The sequence below is a fragment of the Chlamydotis macqueenii genome, chromosome 6 (assembly GCF_036417535.1).
Source record: "Chlamydotis macqueenii isolate bChlMac1 chromosome 6, bChlMac1.mat, whole genome shotgun sequence".
NCBI classification, from domain to species: Eukaryota; Metazoa; Chordata; class Aves; order Otidiformes; family Otididae; genus Chlamydotis; species Chlamydotis macqueenii.
In genome coordinates this window covers 11355262-11374449 of record NC_141561.1, presented here as the reverse complement: position 1 = coordinate 11374449, position 19188 = coordinate 11355262, and the positions used below count along the sequence as shown (strand labels likewise).

The 19188-nt window shown below is 45.1% G+C and overlaps 1 protein-coding gene across 2 annotated transcripts in view; it reads left to right on the top strand.

Annotated features, from left to right (window-relative positions):
- KALRN (kalirin RhoGEF kinase) overlaps window positions 1-19188 on the top strand; it is a 508172-nt gene that overhangs the window by 153583 nt on the left and 335401 nt on the right. For both annotated transcript variants that reach the window (XM_086751416.1, XM_086751415.1), the window contains one exon: window positions 9868-9942. In XM_086751416.1, coding sequence (XP_086607542.1) covers window positions 9868-9942 — 75 coding nt within the window. The remainder of the gene's footprint in view (window positions 1-9867; window positions 9943-19188) is intronic.

The following is a 19188-nucleotide window of genomic DNA, read 5'->3' as shown; positions in this document are numbered from 1 at the left end:
GCTGGGGTCTGCTCAGCCCCCTCAGTGCTCTTGCTCTGCTCTTTGGCATCTGGGGAAGGCCGGGCTCTTTCAGGGGGCAGAGTTACAAGTGGCTGCGCTCCACGACAGGAGCCAGATGAGGGTGAAAGGGGCAGGTGGAGAGGCAGGAGATTATGCATTGACTGGCATAACTCAGCCATCCATAAAATTATTTTCATTAATGTTTAATGTGCGTCAAAAATGTCAGCATCCATAAGAGGGGCAGATAAATTATTTAGTCCTGTGAGCGTCTTGCCTTCCCCCTCCCGCTGATGTATGTACGATGTTTGCCCTGGTTCTGTTTAGCTTTAGGATGTTGTTGGAGAAGTTAAACCAGTGGCTGTTACACCCAGAGCATTTCCTTGCAAGACCCTCGAAGGAGCTGCTGCTGCTGCTGCCGCCTTACAGTTTGGTGCTTCATTAGGGAGCTCTGGGCAATCCGAGGTCAGCTGCAAGTGGGTTATGCACGGTCCCTGTCGGGGCACTGGGGTTGTTTTTAGGTTGGTTTGCAGAGGAGCAGACCCTGGGAAATGGAAATAAGGACAGAAGAGTGGGGTGTGAAGGGAGGTCCTGCTGCCAGGTAAGGGCTGTGAGGAGCAGCCCAGCATCACAGTGTAGCCCACGAGCCTCCCCTGTGTCCCAGCGGGGACCTGCTGCACCTGACATTAGCTGGCGTGCTTTCTTCTGTTGTTCTTGCTGCCTTGGTTTGGCTGGTTTTGTCTGGAGGTGCATCACCCAGAGGCCTGTGACCACCTGTCCTCGATGAACCGTGTCCCACTCAGGGGTGGGGACAACCCCTGTGATCCCAGCAGGGCTCTGGGTGCTCACCCACGTACCCCTCTGCAGGGATGGTTTCTACTTGCCTGCCCCATTTCAGCAGCTTAGGGCATGAATCTTGCTTTTTCCGTGACTGGGGAATTCGTGCATGGGAAGGAAAAACTCCCCTTTGAGTTGCAGGTTTGTGTTTTCATTTTGTTAAATTAAAAAAAAAATTCAGCTTCATAGGATGACACAGTAGCTGCAAGATGAAATCATAAACCCTAGCAGAAAGAAGGAGGGACCGAAGGGGATGAGCAAAAGAAGAAATGGATCTGATCAGATGGGATTTGAGGCAAGGTGAGACAGAGGGAAATGTAAGCCTAATTAATAATGAGGCATTAGTTTGTGAATGCTGGATGAACCACAACCAAAACTCACTGACTGAAACCCACCGGACACTCACACAACCATCCTTCCTGGGCAGGGATCATTCTGAAGGCAATGGGAACCTTCTTAGCCTGTGTGTCTGTTTGGATGGGGCACATTGAACCCTGTCAGAAAAATTAAGAAGAGTGCTCTGCATTAAAAGAGAAAATGTACAGATTTTTTTTAAACACAGAGGCAAATGCAATTGCTTTGTTTGCTTGGGTTTTTTTTGTTTTTTTTTTTTTTTTTTCTGTTTTAGAGAAGTCACAGGCCTTGGGACAAGGATCTCAATTGGCCTCTAATTAAAGTTGCTTTCTTACTGTTTGGCATGAAATCCCCCTGAGAGGCAGATGTTTGTAAAGCACACTTGAGGCACTGGCATATGGTTCCTTTGTAAGGCTGGCGTTTCAGCAAAGTGCCTCCTGAATGTTGTACGTAATTAGATATTTTATTTTATTTTTTTTTGTCCCAGAGAAGTTACTGGTGGCTGGGGACCTCAGAGATCTAAGAGGGAGGCTTTCTGAGGAATGGATGGGAAGCCCTGAGCACATCACTGGTACGTGACAGGTGCTGGCTGATGCCTTGCTGCAGCTTTTTGGAAAAAGCCAGTTGACTAAACCAATGCCAGTTAAAGGAAATTATTCTGACCTACAGAATTTAATAGAGGATGAGACTCTGGGTACCCAACCTCTACAGTTTCACAGAGGACTTGGCATCCTTCCTATAGGAATCCATCAGCAGGTCTAAACTTTTTACAGGATTATAAAATTCTGAGGAATGTTTCCATAAGGAATCCAATTGTAATTGAGAGGGAAGTGAAATGAAAATAAAGTATCCGTGCACGCTAGGCATGGGCAGAGACCATGGCAATACTTAAAATGTGACTTCAGATTACCAATGGCCGGTAGCTTTTTATGAACACCATAAACGACTGTTGCGTCTGGGTGGTCACTGCTGTGTAGTGCAGTCTACAGCAAGATATGTAATAGCTAAAAGCTCAAGGTGCTGAACATGCTCATTTCCCTCTGGGACAGCACATCCATCCCTTGCACACTTAAAAGATAAAACACAGGATTTTGTGTCAAATGACCTAATTTTTCCAATTCTTTTAGCGTCTCCTTTTCCTCCCTAAAAGGTCCTTGCTGTGATCACCAAAACAAGTCTTCCCTACTGCCGGTGCCTCACTTTTGCCTGTCTATAAAAATACACTGCAACAGCTCCCTGCCTCAGAAAGGTTTTCTGAGACAAAATTAATTCATGTTTGTGAGGTGCTTTTTGAGATCTGTGGACCTGACTGCGCTTTACTAATGTCTGCAGTGATTATTCCTGTTCTGTAGAGAGGAAAACCAAGATCTAGCACAGTTAAAACAGCTTGTTCAGGATCACAAAGCAATTTAGAAGCAGAACCACAAATAGAGCCAAGTCTTTTGACTAGCAGTCAGATGTGCTATCCATGGGGTTACCTATAATGTCTAATTATTTTTCCAAGGGTAGGAGCTGAAAGATCTCAGCCTGATTCCAATGTCCTGATGAAAATAAAAAGGAAATGCATAAAAGATTGTCTCACAGTCATTGCATTCTCTTAGTATCTCTATTAGTGTATGTTTAAACTGAAATGAATACAATCCCCCATGGATGGAGATGAAGCAGAACCTTTGCCACAGATTGTGCACTGATTTCGTATCCTCCTGATGCTCTGAATAGTTTTGTACCTTGTATGAAAAGGCAAAGCCTGGCAGTTGGTTTAGGTGGGATGCACAGGGTGTGATATTTTAGGCTTTAGGAACTGAACACGGCGTATGTGTGCAGAGGCTAATGAATTTACATGCTTGCTGTGAGCGGCGGTATCTCTCTTGAAGCCTTGCCTGCTCTTTGGCGTGCTTTCAAGCCGAGGCTACTGTTTAAATGTGTGGACATTCAAAGGCTGTGCTGGGAGGCTCGATGCTGCCAAGTACCTCGTGGAAGGAATAACAATCTCAGCAATTAGCAAGCTCCCCCAAACCCCAGCCCTGCCTTTCTCGGTGTTACAGGCAGGGGTTGGAAGGGGGCCATGCTGGCAGTGGCTCTCCCTTTGGTGGGGTTCAAGCAATGGGAAATCAGAGGGAATAACCTGTTGGTGGAGAGTGGGCAAAAAAGTGGCTGGACCTCTGACAAGCACTGGCAAAACTTGGAAGCGGAGGCAGCCTGTAGTGTTGCCGCCCGATAGCTGTGACCAGAAGGATGTTCCAGCGAGCAGTACCGGTGTATAATTAAAAAAAGGAAGGACAGAATAAGGAAACACAGAGAAAATAATATTAGTCTTGGACTGAGCCTCAGTATTGCATGTAAAACCAACATCCATCTTTTCATTTTAGAATAAATGCAGCGACGTAATGAGTATAACTGGGATAACTGTCGCAGCTGGGATGAAGTGCTTGGCATGTGGTGCAGCAGGATTAGTCTTCTGCGCAGATCATTTTCTTGGTGTCCATGGTTCTTGCAACTTTTGAGGCATGGGTCTCTGTGTCAGTCTGCACACTAGATCTGGTGGCATAAAAATATTTGCATGGTACAAGACTAACAGGACTACTAGGTACCAGATTCACAGCAGATTCTGGTTGGATCCCCTATGAGGTACGTGTTGCCCCCTTTGCATACCTGTATGTCTGTTGTCCTGTGTTTATATACACTTACACATACAGAAATAAGTAGACTTCAGCCATGAGCCTACATACTGGGTGGGTCTTCAGCTATATAGCAGGAAAGCCATCACGAGTCTACAAAGGTCCCAGGGAATATTTATATTTCCATTGCAGAGCTGAAAGCAAGCTCTAGCCCCTGCTCTACACGGGATAAGAAACACAGCCGATGCCAGCTATGCTTCCACGGAGAATATCGGCAAAGTCCATGTTAGCTTTTGCTTTTTGAGTGTTGCATACTGTGGCCATGCTCACTCCTCAAGGTATATTGAATGCAGACAGTCTGTTTGCTGCACTGGTTCGTTTAGGAAGGGCAGACACATCAGGAGCATCAGGTGAGAAGTTCTTGCTTGAGGAAGCCAACTGAGGGTGGAGGGGGACAGCTGCCATCCTTGCCCCAGGGCTATGGTGCTCATCCAATGTGCTTTTCACCCTACCCCTACCACACTCTCACCTGCCATCCTAGGGCTGTAAATGCTTCCTGTGAGGCCAAGTATTACTTTTTATTGGTTATTAAGGAGAATAGCAACCTTTGTTAGTGAAATATATGGCTTTAGCTTAATCTTCAATAGTAGTTGGTAATGATATTTACAGTTTAATTTTTTTTTTTTTTCTGGCTGGTGCTGCCTTTAGATTCAATTCAATTTGATCTCCCCTTCCTTCCTTTCTCTATGAAGTCAAAACCTGCTTTTCTGCTGCCTGCAGTGGGGAAGCGGAGCAGGAGAGCCTTGCGGGTTCCTAGGGGGCTCAGGGCACTAAAATGCTTTCTTTGCATCAGGGATCAGGCTGTTGTCTGTGGAGGAGCGATCGGCAGATGCAGAGTGTCCAGCCCCATTTATCTCTGCCAGATGGTGCTAAAATACTTGTCCGGAGCACATGTTGCTCTATTCAGCCAAATGCTTGTGCCATGCTGTGGCCTCTCTGCCTCTGAACCAATGAACCTCAGCCAGCAAAACCCCAGTGGGAAAGGCCCCAGCAGCCCTTGCCAAAACCTCTCTCCAAGGCTTGTTGAAAATCAGAGAAATCAAAGTAGGAAGGCTCACAGCCCTGTGGGGACAGACAATAGTGTGCAGGAAAGGGAGGAAGGGGTTAAAGAGGATTTAGCGCACACAGAAAGCAAATATTTGAGGCAGAAATGCAGAAAGAGAATAGTAGAGAGAGATGGGCTGGAGGAGGACGCAAGAAGTGTAAAGAGAAGAAAAAGGAGGATTATATTCTGCCAGAAAACAAAGGGATGGTTGTATGAGAAAAGCATTGGAGAGGCATTGGGGAAATGAGGATTCAGCTCTGTCCAAACTTTCTGTCTGACACAGGACAAGTCAATCTCTCTGTGTCTCAGTTTGCAAATGTTACAATGGGAATAATAAAGTTTCCTTTGTTCTGCCTCTCTCCGCTCACATCAGACGTCCCTTCTGTTTGTGTGTCATAGAAAGCCAAGACATTACCGTATTGCAAACAAAAATAAAATCCACTGAGGCTTGGAGAGGGGAAAAAAAGAGGTAGGAAGGCAAATAGTCTATGATAAACCTAGGAGATAACTGCTCCAAAAACCAGGTTAGAGGGGGGAAGAAATACAGGAGAGGCCTTTACTGAGGGAAGAAGAAAGAAACAATATGGACCAGATTAATCCTACTGTTGCCTCCTGGACTCCAGTAGAGTTCCTCGAGGAATGGGTTTAGCCCAAGGAGTTCAGTTTTGTTTGGTTAAAGAAATTTCATGCCAAAGCTTTTAAATAGTCAAATCTGTTCTGAGAATTATGAGAATGTGGGCTGCTTTTCCTGAAACATTGCATGGGACTTGGGATGAACAACTCCCGCTGAAGGCATCAGGAGCCAAGTGATTAAGCCCCATGCGGTGCTCTGACTGGAGGCTGCCTTCTTGCCTACGCGTACATTTTTAAGTATAGAAAGTATTTCCATATTTCCAGCAGCTGATCTTTATTTAAAGCCAAGAGCTGCATTTTTCAGATTAGAACTGAAGCTTTTCTAGGAAAAGCCACTCTGGAGCAGACCATGGGTCCATCCAGCCCAGGATGGTGTCTCCAACAGAGGCCCAGCACTCTGCTTAGAGAAAGAAATCCTAAAGCTCGCAGGGCTCTCCCCAGGGATAATTTCTATTTCACTCCAAGAGTTAGAGTTTGGCTTTCACTCCAAAGTCTGTAGGCTTATATTCTTTCTAAAAGTCTTGCTTACTTTATTAATCTTTACAGTTCCCTGGAGATGTTTGTTGTTTGCAGATCTCCAACCCATTCGGGAAGCCCCTTGAGCTGTTGACCTCCACATCCTACGGCAGTGAGTTCCCCAGGTCAATTGAGGCATTTGTGTGGGGAATTTTCTTTTCCCCATTTTAGGTTTGCTGCCTTTAATGTGGAAGCATGCCTTAAGCTTCCCATCTCACCCCGCTGGCTTCTCATTACAGCATCTCGCCTAAAACTGAGCTGCTTCTGCTGCACAGGGAATCCCTGCTAGGAGACTGGCTGTGCACGTGCGATGCTGCTCTGCCCCGAAACGTGACTCAGCTATGCTGAGGATCCACTTCTTAATTTTTCAGTGTTTACAAGTTTACAACAATACATTATTCTGTCAGCTGCTTCTGCAGGCATGGTGTGTTTTCTTCTCATGTCACTGGAGTCATAAAAGCTTGTGGGTAGTCGTAGCGTCCCTGCTATGTGGCTAGCAGACTAAGCCAGGACGTGATACAGGGTGACTGGGAATCGGCACTGCGCTCTCTGCAGCTGTTTCGGTAAAGAGGCGATTGTAGTGCTCTGGCTTATTTGCAGACATGCTGAGACTTGCAAGTAGAAGGGCAAGAGGAGCACTGTTGGGTAGTCCCATTTTGACGATGCTAGTGAACCAGCAAACCAGTGCAGGATGGCTCAGTGTTCAGCCTGCCCTTCCTTCATCCATCTGTTTTTCTCTGTCCTGCTGCCAAAGAAGGGTCTTACAGGGGTCGGAGAGAGGTGTAGGGCAGGGTACCAAGTAAAGCATTCATTGTCAGCCAGTAATGAGCTGGCTAGATGGTTGTATACCCAGGGCTCTGTGGCAAAAATTAGATGGTGCTATGCAGACGTGGCTTCAGATCCAGCACGCAAACAAACAAAACAAATGTATTAGAAACAGCTGGGGGATAGGATGAAAATGAGCATTATTAGGGGTATGCCTGTAATAACTTATGAACTGTGGAATGCGTCATTGCTGTGCTGGGCCCTCCTGGAGACAGATTTGCTGTTGCTTTTGGAGCCCTTATTACAGCCATTGGTTTTCCCATTCATGCATCCCTTCCCCCAGCCCTTGCTGGAAAACCTGTCAGCATGCTCTGAGATGTAGCTGCTAACGTGAGGATTTCGTCAGAAGCTGGAGTGACCTGTGAAAGCAGTGGCTGTGGCCTCATCTGTGGGTCGTGAGCTGCCACTTGGGTGAGCACGCACATCACCCACAGCGAGGGCATTACTTTAGACACTGATCTACTCCATTTTGGAGTATGACTGATCTGTCCTGGGGGATACTAAGAAAGGTGAAAACCCCTTCTGTCAGTACTGTCCCCATTTGTGTCTTTTCTTGCCTTTCCTGTGCACAGTTGGGATATCAGGGCTGTTAGCAGCAAGCCCCTTGCCTGCAGCCTGCCCTGCTGCAGCGCAGGAGATGACTGTGTTTAAAAGTCATACATTTTTCACCTGGTTTCCATGTGCATTGCCTCTGTGAGATGCAGTCATTTTGAGAGAGTGTTTGAAATTGTCCTTCAGCCCTCAGTAAAATGGGCTCTTGCTAAGAAGTCCTTATGGTATCTTTTATATACACAGATACCACACCCACTAGCATTTTTTTGGTAGTGTTCACTAGTACTTCAGTTGTATAATGTCTACTGCACAGTTAAGTGCCTAAGAATTTACTTTGCTTTTTCCCTGACAAGTTTAACAAATATTGGCCAAAACTCAGCTTGCACTGACACTGCTGATCTTGCAGCTGGAGAAATTTGGCCCAGTACTCTTGTTTCAGTGTTTTCAAGCCATCATGATGTGTCTAACATGTTGGCTGTTCTCATTTGCTTCATGGCTGGATGAGATGCTTATATGTAAAGCTGCTTAAATTCCAAACGCTGCCCATGGCTGGATGGTTCCTGCCTTTGATGTGAGAGCTAGCCGTGGCCTGGGATCTGGGAGATTATTCTTCTTAAGAGGATAAGTTAATAGCAAAGTCTCGTATATTTAACACAGAGCACACAAAGTACTGCTTACTTGAACACAGAAAGAGTTCAGCAACCAAAGCTAGTTTCTCTGGTCCCAAAACACTTCACTGACACAAATTTCTCTTTAGGGATCTTTTGGGACCATGCTCCAGTGCCTGTTCAAATTGCAGTGACATTGGTCTTGGCCTTGCATTGAATTATCTCACTCCTTTGCTTGCTGATTTTCAGGAGCATAGGCTCAGCTGGTGAACTTGCTCATCTTCTGGAGCTGCATATTGCGAAGGTGGTGTCTGAGGGCATGTGGGAACATAGAGAGGTAGACGTAGCATTTGGCCACCCATGAGGGACGTATTTGCATGTACAAGGCAGTCTTGTTGCACAAACTGACTGTGAATGGCAAATGCACCCTCATTTGCAGTTAACAGTAACTCAGCCATCGTAATAATAATGCTTGTAGGCACGCAGGTTCAGCTGCAGGTGAAAATGGATGTTATGGTCTTCATCCTGTCTGTTCCATATGTCTGCATGGGTTGAACCACTGTACCTTTGCAGGCTGCGTGATGCAAGAAATGGATAACAACACACTGGAGGGAGCTTTTATTCCCATACCCACTTCCAGGCTCTGAAGGTCAGGTGTCATCTGCTGTGTTCAGCAAGGAAGGTGTGATGGCTGGACTGACGTTGCCCAGTTTCTAGCCAGTCAAGAAAGCTGCTTAGTGAGAAGACTCTCTTGCGCTAATACCATCTCAGAATAATGGTGGTTGCTGCCTGCCCGTGAAAGGCAGAAAGTAAAAATACAGTTTCAAATCTGTTGTACTCTTGAATGAGCTGGAATAGATTTAAGGTCATATTGAAGCTCACTCCTCCTGATGGGTATTCACTACCCACTGATGGATGAATTATTTTTCAGAGCTACTGCAAAGATGTATCTCAAAGCCACCTTTTGTTTTGTAATAGCACTGATGGAATAGCGGTCTCTGGCTTGCCGTGGGGTGATCCGTTACCACTGGTCTTTTGCAAAACAGAGGGATGCTGCTGGTGGCTGAAACCATCAGCGATTCTTTTCCTGAGGCTTCCAGGAGAGTGAAAATCCAAGATTTCTTTGGTGAACTTTGAGAAGAGATGAAATAATTTGGCTCTGAAGGGAAGGGCAATGGCCCGTGCAGGTGTATTTAACATGGACTCAAACAGCGTGAATTACAAACCACTTCTTACCCAGGAAAAAACTTTGGCTGGCTTGTAAGGAGTGTCTCCTCCCTTCAAGCGCGGTCCCCACCTCGAACTATTTTATCTCCAGCCGTGCTGTGCAGAGCAGAAAGGAGGGAAAGGGAAAAGCCTTTTCTAACCCAACCCCTGTGCAAATCTGTCTCCAGGGCTGATGCTAAATGGACGTGTATGTGCTGCAATGTTCTCTGCAGTTTTGCCTGCACTGTGTTCAGAAAGTGAAGGGAGAGGGCTTCTGATTTCGTGTGCAACCTGGGCATCTGCAAGGCTTGATAGTATGGTCTGTGAAAAAGGCAGCGGGAATAAATCTGGTTCCTTGGTGGAAAAATTGTTAATCTTTCAGAACTTCTGAGGAATAAGGCAATGACTTGATTCTCTATATTTTCGTTTTACAAATACATCTCTATTGATGCTAATGCTGTTTGTGTATCAGCCATTAGGATCTGGCTCTTGGTGCTTTTATCTAACTTATAGACTTTCTCCAGTCTGATTTTGAGAAACATGGAGTGTCTGTGAAGCTGGGAGCAAGGACATGCTGTCTTCTAATGTGGCTTTCCTGTTTTCCTCTGTTTTGCAGGTTCTTTTCGAAATGATGGCTTAAAAGCTGCTGATGTCCTTCCTATACTGAAGGAGAAAGTGGCCTTCGTGTCAGGTGAGCACAGCTTTTCTGGATCCCTCTAGCCCAGCACAAGCACTGCCTGCCTCATCATGGTCCTTACGACGCTGCAGAGGGACCAGTTTCATGTTTAGATGTGGTAGTACTTAAATTAGCTCTTGTGTTAAGAAACGGGCTGTATGTGGAACAGAGCTATCCAGTAATACCCAGAGTGCTGGAAACGGGACCATGGTGATTTTCTTCATATTCTGAGAACCAGGTAAATGGGCAGCACAGCTGGGATGAAATGCAGCTTCTCAGCCCCAGCCCAGACATGTGCTGTCTTAGCATACAGTTCAGGGATCCTGCTTGGGGTTCAAGGTCAGAGAATAGCATTAATTCCTGTTTGTAGGAAGCACTCAGTCCTGTAAATCACTGGTGTTTCATTTGCAATCCCAATCAACTTGCAGTGAAAAGCACCATTGGGGCTGCGTTTGCATAATAACTCAGATACTCGAAGATCTGCCATCCTGTACAAAGATTTATGGCCTTCATTCAGGAGACAAATCTTGAGAACCTGGGGGTGGATGAGGACTATATAATACGGAAAAGGCTTTGAGAATGGCTTTGATGATATTGTTTCTGGGGTGAATTACAAGTTGTCAGGGAGAGGGGGAGGAAAGTCTGAAGCAATCATAATCGTGCATGGAGTCACTCAAATTGGGAGCATAAAAACGGGGCATTTCCAGTGCCAGCATTTTGGGTGATTGCAAATCATTCAAGCTGCTTTCGATGATCTTCCCTGTTGCAATGAGAAAACCTGTGTCGATAACAGCCGGCCCCCTTGTTTGCTGTCTTTGCTTTTTGTTTCCTTCATCTCTGCGGTAATGCTGACTTTAGAGGGGAGGAGAGTAGAAGCGAGGCCATTAGGTGCCCAGACTCTTCCTTCCTGCCTTTCCCTGCGGGTGCTGGAGTGGGATCTGTGAGGATGAGGATCCTCACCCTGCCAAGCCATGCAGATGCCTGGCAAGGCAGGAAAAGCTTTCACCTTGACTAATGGCTGATGCGAGATGTCTTCCCGTGTGGCAACAGTGAAACTTTCTAACCAACGACATGAAAATCCAAGACTTTGAGAGAAGTTTGTGAGACACCAAAAGCCTCATGGGAAAACCCAAGATTCTCCCAACAGCACTCGCATGCAGGACTACCTGATTCAGAATGATGTCTCATTCTGAATGTCCCGAAATGTTTTATGTGGTTGTTACTTTTCACTACTCCAAAGAGGGGAACGTAGTCATGAAAAAACAGCGTACCTGCTGACTTGTTCGTGACACAAAGCTGAACCAGGCGCTCTGGGGAAGCGAAAGGGAGGAATTTACGCAGGGACTCTACTGGAATTTCGTTCCTGGCTCCTGCTGTTGCTTCGCTTGGAAATGACTGCAGGATCATTTGGAAATTTATGGAATATTTAATAATGACCACCTGTCTGGATCATTATATAGCCCCTTCCACTGACAGTGCCTGCACTCAGCTCTGAGCCAGAGGGTCTCACACCAAATCATCAGCTCATTAGATGCTGTCCTGGGCCAGGCTTGCCTTCTGGGGAGGTGTTAAACAAGCAGGGCCAACACAATCCCCCAGGGTTTTGCACCGTGATCCGCTGCTGGCAAGGGACAGCTCGCTCCTCGTAGACTCGCCAGCCTCCCGACTTGCATCGGTTCAGAATGTGCCTGTTCCTGACACAGCTAGCTAGATTGCGGTCCTAGGATTTACACCTACTCTCCATGGTCTCCAAATGCAACGACTATGGGCAACAATTGTCAGGGGCCTTTGCAGATAAAATTCTCTGAGCTGCTGGTGACTTACTGCAATAGCCCCAGCATCACCCTCCAGCCCAGCGTTTAAGTACTGCCCAGTCTTGCTCTGGGTTCTTGTAATAGGGCAGATTAAGAAAAGGATTTGAGCACTTCAACTGATAGCTTGGTTCTTTTTAATTAAAATGGAATAACTTCCTAGAGTATGGTTTGAGCATGGAAGAGAAAATGTTTGCCGAAATAGAAAAACCAAATAGCTGGACTTTGCAAGATTGAAAAAAAAAAAATGTTCTGTAGTTAGCATAGACTCTGGGAGCATATTGCATTTGCAATCAGGCTTCCTTGAGGAAAAGGGGAGTTTTATTGAGTCTTCTTCAGAGTTTTATACTACAGTTAATTTTAACGATAACAGTTCAGTAAAGTTGTCAAGGGGGTTCTCCTTACACCAGCAGAATTTATCAGCGCACACACACAAAAAACTCAGCTGAACATCTCAGTTACACGGTTTATTTTTTTTCTCATCTGCTGTGGCTCACCAGCTGTTTTTTTTAGTCCGTGATTCGACAGAAAAGTTGCAGAGAACAAACAAATCTCCTTGAGGCAGGGGCTTTCCATGCTTTGCGTTTCAGTGCCAGGGGTTCTCCACACCCGGACCATGCAGAGCAGCAGGGCAGTGACAGGACCTGCCTGTGCAGCCACCGAATCTCTGAGGAGCACTCAAACTTTCAGAAGTGCACTTAATTTCAGAGTTGAAACACAGCTCTAACTAGCTGGGCACGGGTTCATCCAGCCTAAATGCCATCTGGGGCTCCATGCCTGGCGCTTCCGCTTGGCTGGCTTGGCCGACAGCATCCACATCCCTGCGTTGCAGAAGAGTTGAGGGGCGGATAATGTTGGGATTTTTTCCTGGAACTGGTTCTCAATTTCTTCCAGTGATCTCATGTATGAGCTAGATTGAACCCAAGCAAAGTTCATGTATATGTGTGTCTAAACAGCACCTGAAAATCCCCTTCCAGCACTCATAAGCAGAGATAGCCTGAGCAGTCAGGAGCGCGGTGCATCCCGGCCGTCGCCGTCTGATTGTTTCCATCGCTGACCTCATGAAGCAGATTAATCAGGGGGCTGGCAGAGGGGAGGCTTTGGCCGCCTGCTTGTTGCCTAAACCCTCATAAAATCTTGGCTTTGCCTGGGTGGTTCACTGTGTTGCTTCCAGCAACAGAATGGCTTTGAGAGCCGTTAGGGAGAGCGCTACAGGCCAGAGACTGATTTTTGTATTCTGAGAAGTAGATGAGCAGAGAGGAAAGGAAATAAAACAGGTTGTAGATTATTTTAGGCATTTTTTTTTCAATGAGAGGTGGTGAAATATTTTGGAAGCTGGACTTACAGTCTTTCCTAGGAAGCACGGATGCTGTTTTAGAAGAGTGGTTTAAGTTGGGATGCCATTCAGCTGCTTGATTATATTTATAGCAGATTTTCTGTTAATCCGTGCGTTACAGGCGGAAGCGTATGAGGCTCTCAGGAGAGGGAGGGGAGAGTGTTACCATGTTCCTTTCCCGCACATGGAGCTTTTCATACACTTAAACTGTGAACAGCTTCTTAGCTGACTCATGCCATGGGTCTTGCTGAAAGCATTTGCCCTTTCCCCATGTCCCACCCAGAAGAATTTCTGAGGATCCTTCCCAGCACTTCTCATTCCTCCAGGGGCCCAGGAGAGCGGCAGCGCGTGGGCTCCCGCCTGTCATCCAGGTACCGTCTGCTCATCTCTGCCGAGGCAGGACTACAAAGGAGGAGGCTGGCCGTGTTTCTGAGAGGGTGGTTGAGCACGGAGGAATCAACAGCAAAAGGCAGAAGGGTGTGATAAGCTGGTGAGCTGCCACAGCACTGACAAACAGAGCTCCCAACGCATGTTCAGCAAAGCAGGAGGTTTTCCTGTGGATTTTGAGCAACAAAAGGCACAGAGCAGGGAGAAGTGGATGCAGTAACAGTTTGGCCATCTCCATCCTTCAAAAGCCCACCATCCTCAATTGCATGTCTCGGGAGCAGCCTCGGGAGCTGGGTCACAGTGACGCCTGCACCTGGCTGAGAGCCTGAAGGAAAAACAGAGAGAGATTTCCCGAAAGGACTTTCAGAGGAGGAATTTCAGTGTAAATAGATCAGATGAAAGGACAACTTTGCAATTAGGTTTCACTACATTTAGGCCAGCAGGATGAATCATAGAGAAGGATTCAGAGACGAAGGCACTGACCTTCTGAAAAACTTGTCTGAAGACACCTCAGGTTGCTTAGTGCCAGAGGTACTCAGGACCACATGTGGAGGGGCATGTTTTTCCTTTTTCTGTCACGGATGCACTTCACTCTTCAGAGAAAGGGTTAAAATGAGATCCTAGGGCCCTCTGGGCGCTGGAAGAGTTCAGATCCAGGTTTCAGAGGGTCTCAGATGCTGATTTGTGGACATTGGAATTTGTATTGGGTTGGGAATAGAACTAACCAAAATATTTAATTTTTGGATGATGTAAACATTTTGTATTTGCACAAAAAGTTTTTATTTAAATTAAAAGTTTCCATTCTCCTCTTCCTTTGGAATGGAAATTTCAAATGAAACATCAACAATTCTTCTATATTTTGTTACGTAAAAATGTCTTCCATTTTATAACATTCTCTGATGTAGTTTGAAATCAATGGAAATTCCAAAAAGAGGAAATATGCTATTAGAAAAACATCGCATCGCTTGACTATTGAATTTTCCTAGTGGTTTTGGACCATCATGCTTTCATCTAGAATTTGCTGCTGCATTGATGCAGATTTTTCTTTGAAGAAGAAAACAAGGAAGTTTAGACTGTAAAGTTTCCAGGTCTTTTGATGAGGTCTGAGTCTGCTGGGGTTTTTGTTGTTTTTTTTTTTCTCTTTTGTTTTTCAAGAGTGCTAGGTCATTTTTAGGATAGAGAAGAGCCTTTACCTGTAGGGGCTGTTTAGATATCCTCATTTGGACTCTAAGGTTAAAGCAGAAATCAAAATGTTTCCTGGGATTTCTGATTTCATTTACAGATTGTAAATGTAGTGTGCAGAATCAGTCGCCGTATTTCTTTCCATACATTTTAACTGTAGCCGTGGACTAAATCAAACAATTTCTGTGGAGAATGTCTAGTCACTGCCAGCACTTACTGTCCTGGCGCTGGGACACCGGCAGCTTGCCAACATCCACCAGTATCTCCTTAGAGCAGGGAGATTTCTCCTGATGTATTTCCTCAATTACAATGTGTGAGAGTAGTGATGCAACCTGTGCTGCCTTGTGGAGAGGCAGAAAGGTTTCAGTGCCTTACAAAACTGAACAAAAAAATCAACCCAATCAAAATTTCTATTCAAAAAGACTTGCAAGAATTTGGGGGAATCACAAGTCATTGACTGGGTCTCATCCAAATGCGCTGGACTCTGACCACCTCCTGGTCGATGGGTAGCTTCTCAATTAATGATAGGGACTTTCAAAATAACAGTAAGAGGAAGGAAATGAGTCTGTGAAGCCAGAAGATCTGTATACATCCCGTTCTATTCCAGCTCACAGGGTTTTCTTGTCCTTAAAGACACAGTTAGCTCCATATGTATCTCAGCAAAAGTCCCATCTTCATTTACGCAGGCAGTCAGGAGTTGTCCTTAAATAGAAATGAAGGCTGAGAGCTTATAAAACAATACAAGGACCCAGGGAGGTGACTGTAGCACCTGAGACAATTAATAGGATAGCAACCAACCATTTTGGTCACTTTGCAGTAAGATGTGCTCTTCTTTCCCACTAATGAGACTTGTCACCTCTGAAAACTTCCTTATTTCTGTGAAAGCACTTGAGTTCATAGGCTTATGGTTTTCTTTTTTTTTCCTAAGGAATCAATTTTAGCTGAGCAGAAGCACTGGAATTCACAACTGGACATCCTCTCTATATTAGCAGTGGTTGGGGTTTTTTAATACTTTTTTATTGGGAAAATACAGGCTAGCTGAAATTGAAATATTTTGCTGAAATGTGCAATTTCAAAAACATTTTAGTCTGCCAGTGTTTTTAAAACCAGAGGGGAAAAAGAATTCCTAATAGCAATTATGTAAGTCCGATAGCTTGAACTCTCCCCTGAAGTTTCATTAATTTGCAGGATCCTCTACTTGGCTGTAACTGTTGAGGACTTACCTGCTGGGAATGTGGCAAACCTGAGCAGCCAGTTAAATTAAATCAATTTATCACGTATTTCACTTTGGTGATGAACATCAGAAACTTTGCCATAGCTGTTTCTCTGTGCTTATCTCAAATGAGAAAGACAAATGGTGTATGATTAGGGTGAACATGGCCTCTCTTTGTTTCTTCTTGTTTTGTACGGCTTCTAATGCTATGCCCAGCGGTGTGAGTCTGGAGCGCCTGACAGTGCTGCCATCAGCAGCGTGACTGGCATTATACCATGTTCTATTTTGTTCCCTTCCCTTCTCTGGGGGCAAGACGATGTGCAGTGGGATGTTTTGTTTCAGAAGATTTAGGCATTATTTTATTCAGTTTCTCTATTTTTTTTTTAAAACCTATACAGCTATTCCCATATATCTCCAATAGAGGAGGTGACATCAAAAAACCTAATTTGCAGCTGGGGCAAAAGGCAGCAAGGTTTGCGTAGGTGTGAGTAAGGGTCAGTGTTGAAGAGGAGGGTACTGGTGCCCCCTTTATACTTCACAGCAAACCAGCTTCCTCCAGAGGAAGAAATGGGCTCCTCTGGACTCTCTCTGGAAGTTTTGCCTTCCGCACAAAGAAGCTCTTCCTTCATTTTAATGAGTTTCACTTGTCCTTAGTTTTCCTTTGCTGGGGTGATAACTTTTGCTGTGGGAAATGAGAGAATTCCCAGCGGCTTGTTGGCAAGTAAACATTTAAAATTAAAGGAGTGAAGGTGTATTACAAGCCAGAACAGGCGGTCTCTTCAAATCCATGCAGCACCTCTGGGTGACTGCGGAACAAACCTACCTGGTGGAACATGGGATCCTCCAGTGGTTGCACTGAGCATCCCGTCTACAGCCTCTGATCTGCTCTGCCAAGGGTTCTTCTGGTGGGAACATACAACCTTGTTTCTGGAGTCATTAACCCAAAAAGTAATTTGTGAATGTTGGCCATTAAGATTTGATTCAGGCCATTGACTCTGAGATACGGGATGCTGTGAAGAGCAGCACACTGGAGAATCAGGCCCCGGTGACTGCATTGAGCTGTGTTAATTTGCAGGTGGGCTTGTCGTGGGACCCTACATTTCCTTCACTGTTGCACCAGAATCACCTGCTTTGGAACCAACTGAATTTGAGGTTGGTCATACAGACAATCCCATCTATGACCCTTACAACAAATTAGTCCCTCTTGAAGCTGGAGGAGTTTTAGTAGGGAGGTCTGTTCATAGGAGGTCTGGTAGCAAGCAGACTCTCAGAGAGCTCAGCTATGGCAGGGAAAAGAATGTTATTTTAAGACTCTGGATACCAATTCCTTGATACTTTGCTTTCCTAGGAAGTCTGTCAATTCGATTTAGAAATCCAGAGCATATTGTTTGTCATTTTATTGAGGCGCCTGACATCAGCTCAGCTCGTTCTGTCTCCTAGTTCTCTGCATTATCCTTCATTTCTTCACCATATTTTGGACTGAAATACCTCTTAAGGAGTATTTCAACTCCTCTGCAAACTCACTTATGGTCTCAGCAGAGCCTGCAACATCAAGATTGATCAGCTTATGATCTGCCGGGGTTGGGTGAAGCAGTGTATTCATTTGAACTGCAGCAGACATCTGAACAGAGGCCAGAGACACTGTGTACTGCTCCTGTCTCCGTTCCTGATGTGTTGCAGAGCCTTAGACAAGGTACTTGGGAGCCTTTACACATGTGGATATTTGTCTGTGTCTATGGCTAATCCTTGTGAGTTCATGCTTATAAAGAGCATGCAAAAGGAAGCAGAGGGCTTGAATCCCTTCAATATAGATAAGTGCAAGCAGGTACGTATCATGGTAGAACAGCTGATGGAACTGGAGAGATGCAGCTTGGAAACAGAGCTTGATAACATTGTTATCTGTTATATACAAGAAGTCTGCATTAAATGAAACTGATAATTTCCTGTCCTAAACAGGATTACACAAAGCGGGAACTTCAGCATTTTGTGTATCATAAGGGATACAGGACTTGAAATTGGGCAGGCCCATACGCAGAGTTCACATTCATAACCCTCTGGATTGGCCAACATCTTGACTTACCGCTGGGCAGCTGGAGCCACCACAGGCAGAACCACTGGGGCCCACCAGTGTGAGGATGGAGATGTCAGTTCAGGCAGCTGCCAGGACAGGCATCTGGTGGCTGGAGTCCCTTTCCTCTTGGTTGCAGGCTTCACCAGAAAAGTGGTCAGCAGAAGATCACTGACTGCTGTCTGCTTCCATGCAGATTTTTTAAAGTTTCTTTTAATGTTTTCTTTTAATGTGGTATGCATCACGATGCCTTGTGCCGTTACTGACATATCCTCTGTAAGATTTGTGGAGGAAAAATGATGTAATCCCACTTCTGGGAACAAATGCTGAATTTAGCAATGTTTTCTGTATAGGCTAGAAGAAAGGGAGGTGGGAGGCCACTGACAGGCAAGGCCATCAACAAAAGATTTTGTAGGAGGAATGCAAGACATATAAGGCTAAATATTTGTTCTCAGTGTACTCTGTGCCCTGCAGAACATGTGTTTTTCTGACTCCTTTTTCCAGAGCACTAATAACTAGACCATCTGTTTGCCTCTCTAAATCAGAGCAAAGCCCATGAAAACCCACCTTGAAAAACAATTAGAAATTATCAGCTGTTTGTTTTAGCATTTAATAACTGTAATTAGCAAACCTAATGACATGTTTGATTATTGCATCCCATGTCTGCGAGCCCAGTGGGAGGTGGGAGATGGGACATATTGATTAGGGCAATTGAGACTCTTTATTTCCTTCCCTTTTTTATTTTCTTTTGAAACAATATGCTGGGTAGTTATCCGATGAGACTGTGCATGTAAAATTGTTGTTGTGATCATGGCTGACTTGAGGCAAAATTAGCCTCTTTGAGTGGATTACTAACAAGCAGAGACAAAGTTTCTGTAATTTTTTAGTTGCTGACTTTTAGCCTAAACACTAGGAAGCTCTTAACACAGTGGACTAAAAGTCAGAAAAACCTCATTTCTGCTCCTGTGGCATCTGGGCTGAATTTCTCCTCCTGTCTGTACCTCACTATTCCCCTCAGTAAAAAAAAAAAGGAGATAATTAGAAGGAAAAGGAAAGGTGTACAGCCAATGCCAAAAGATTTTATTCTCTTTCAGTGACTGTTGATGCCTGTCTGGAGGCTCCCTTAGAGGAGATGAGGGTCCCACTATAGGTATGTTAGGTGTCTGAAGTTGAATGGTGGTAATATTCCATTTAGTCTGCCTAGAAAAGCTGAGATTTGTGGTTATAAAGTGCAGTGGAAAAGCTACATATTATTAGTAGTATT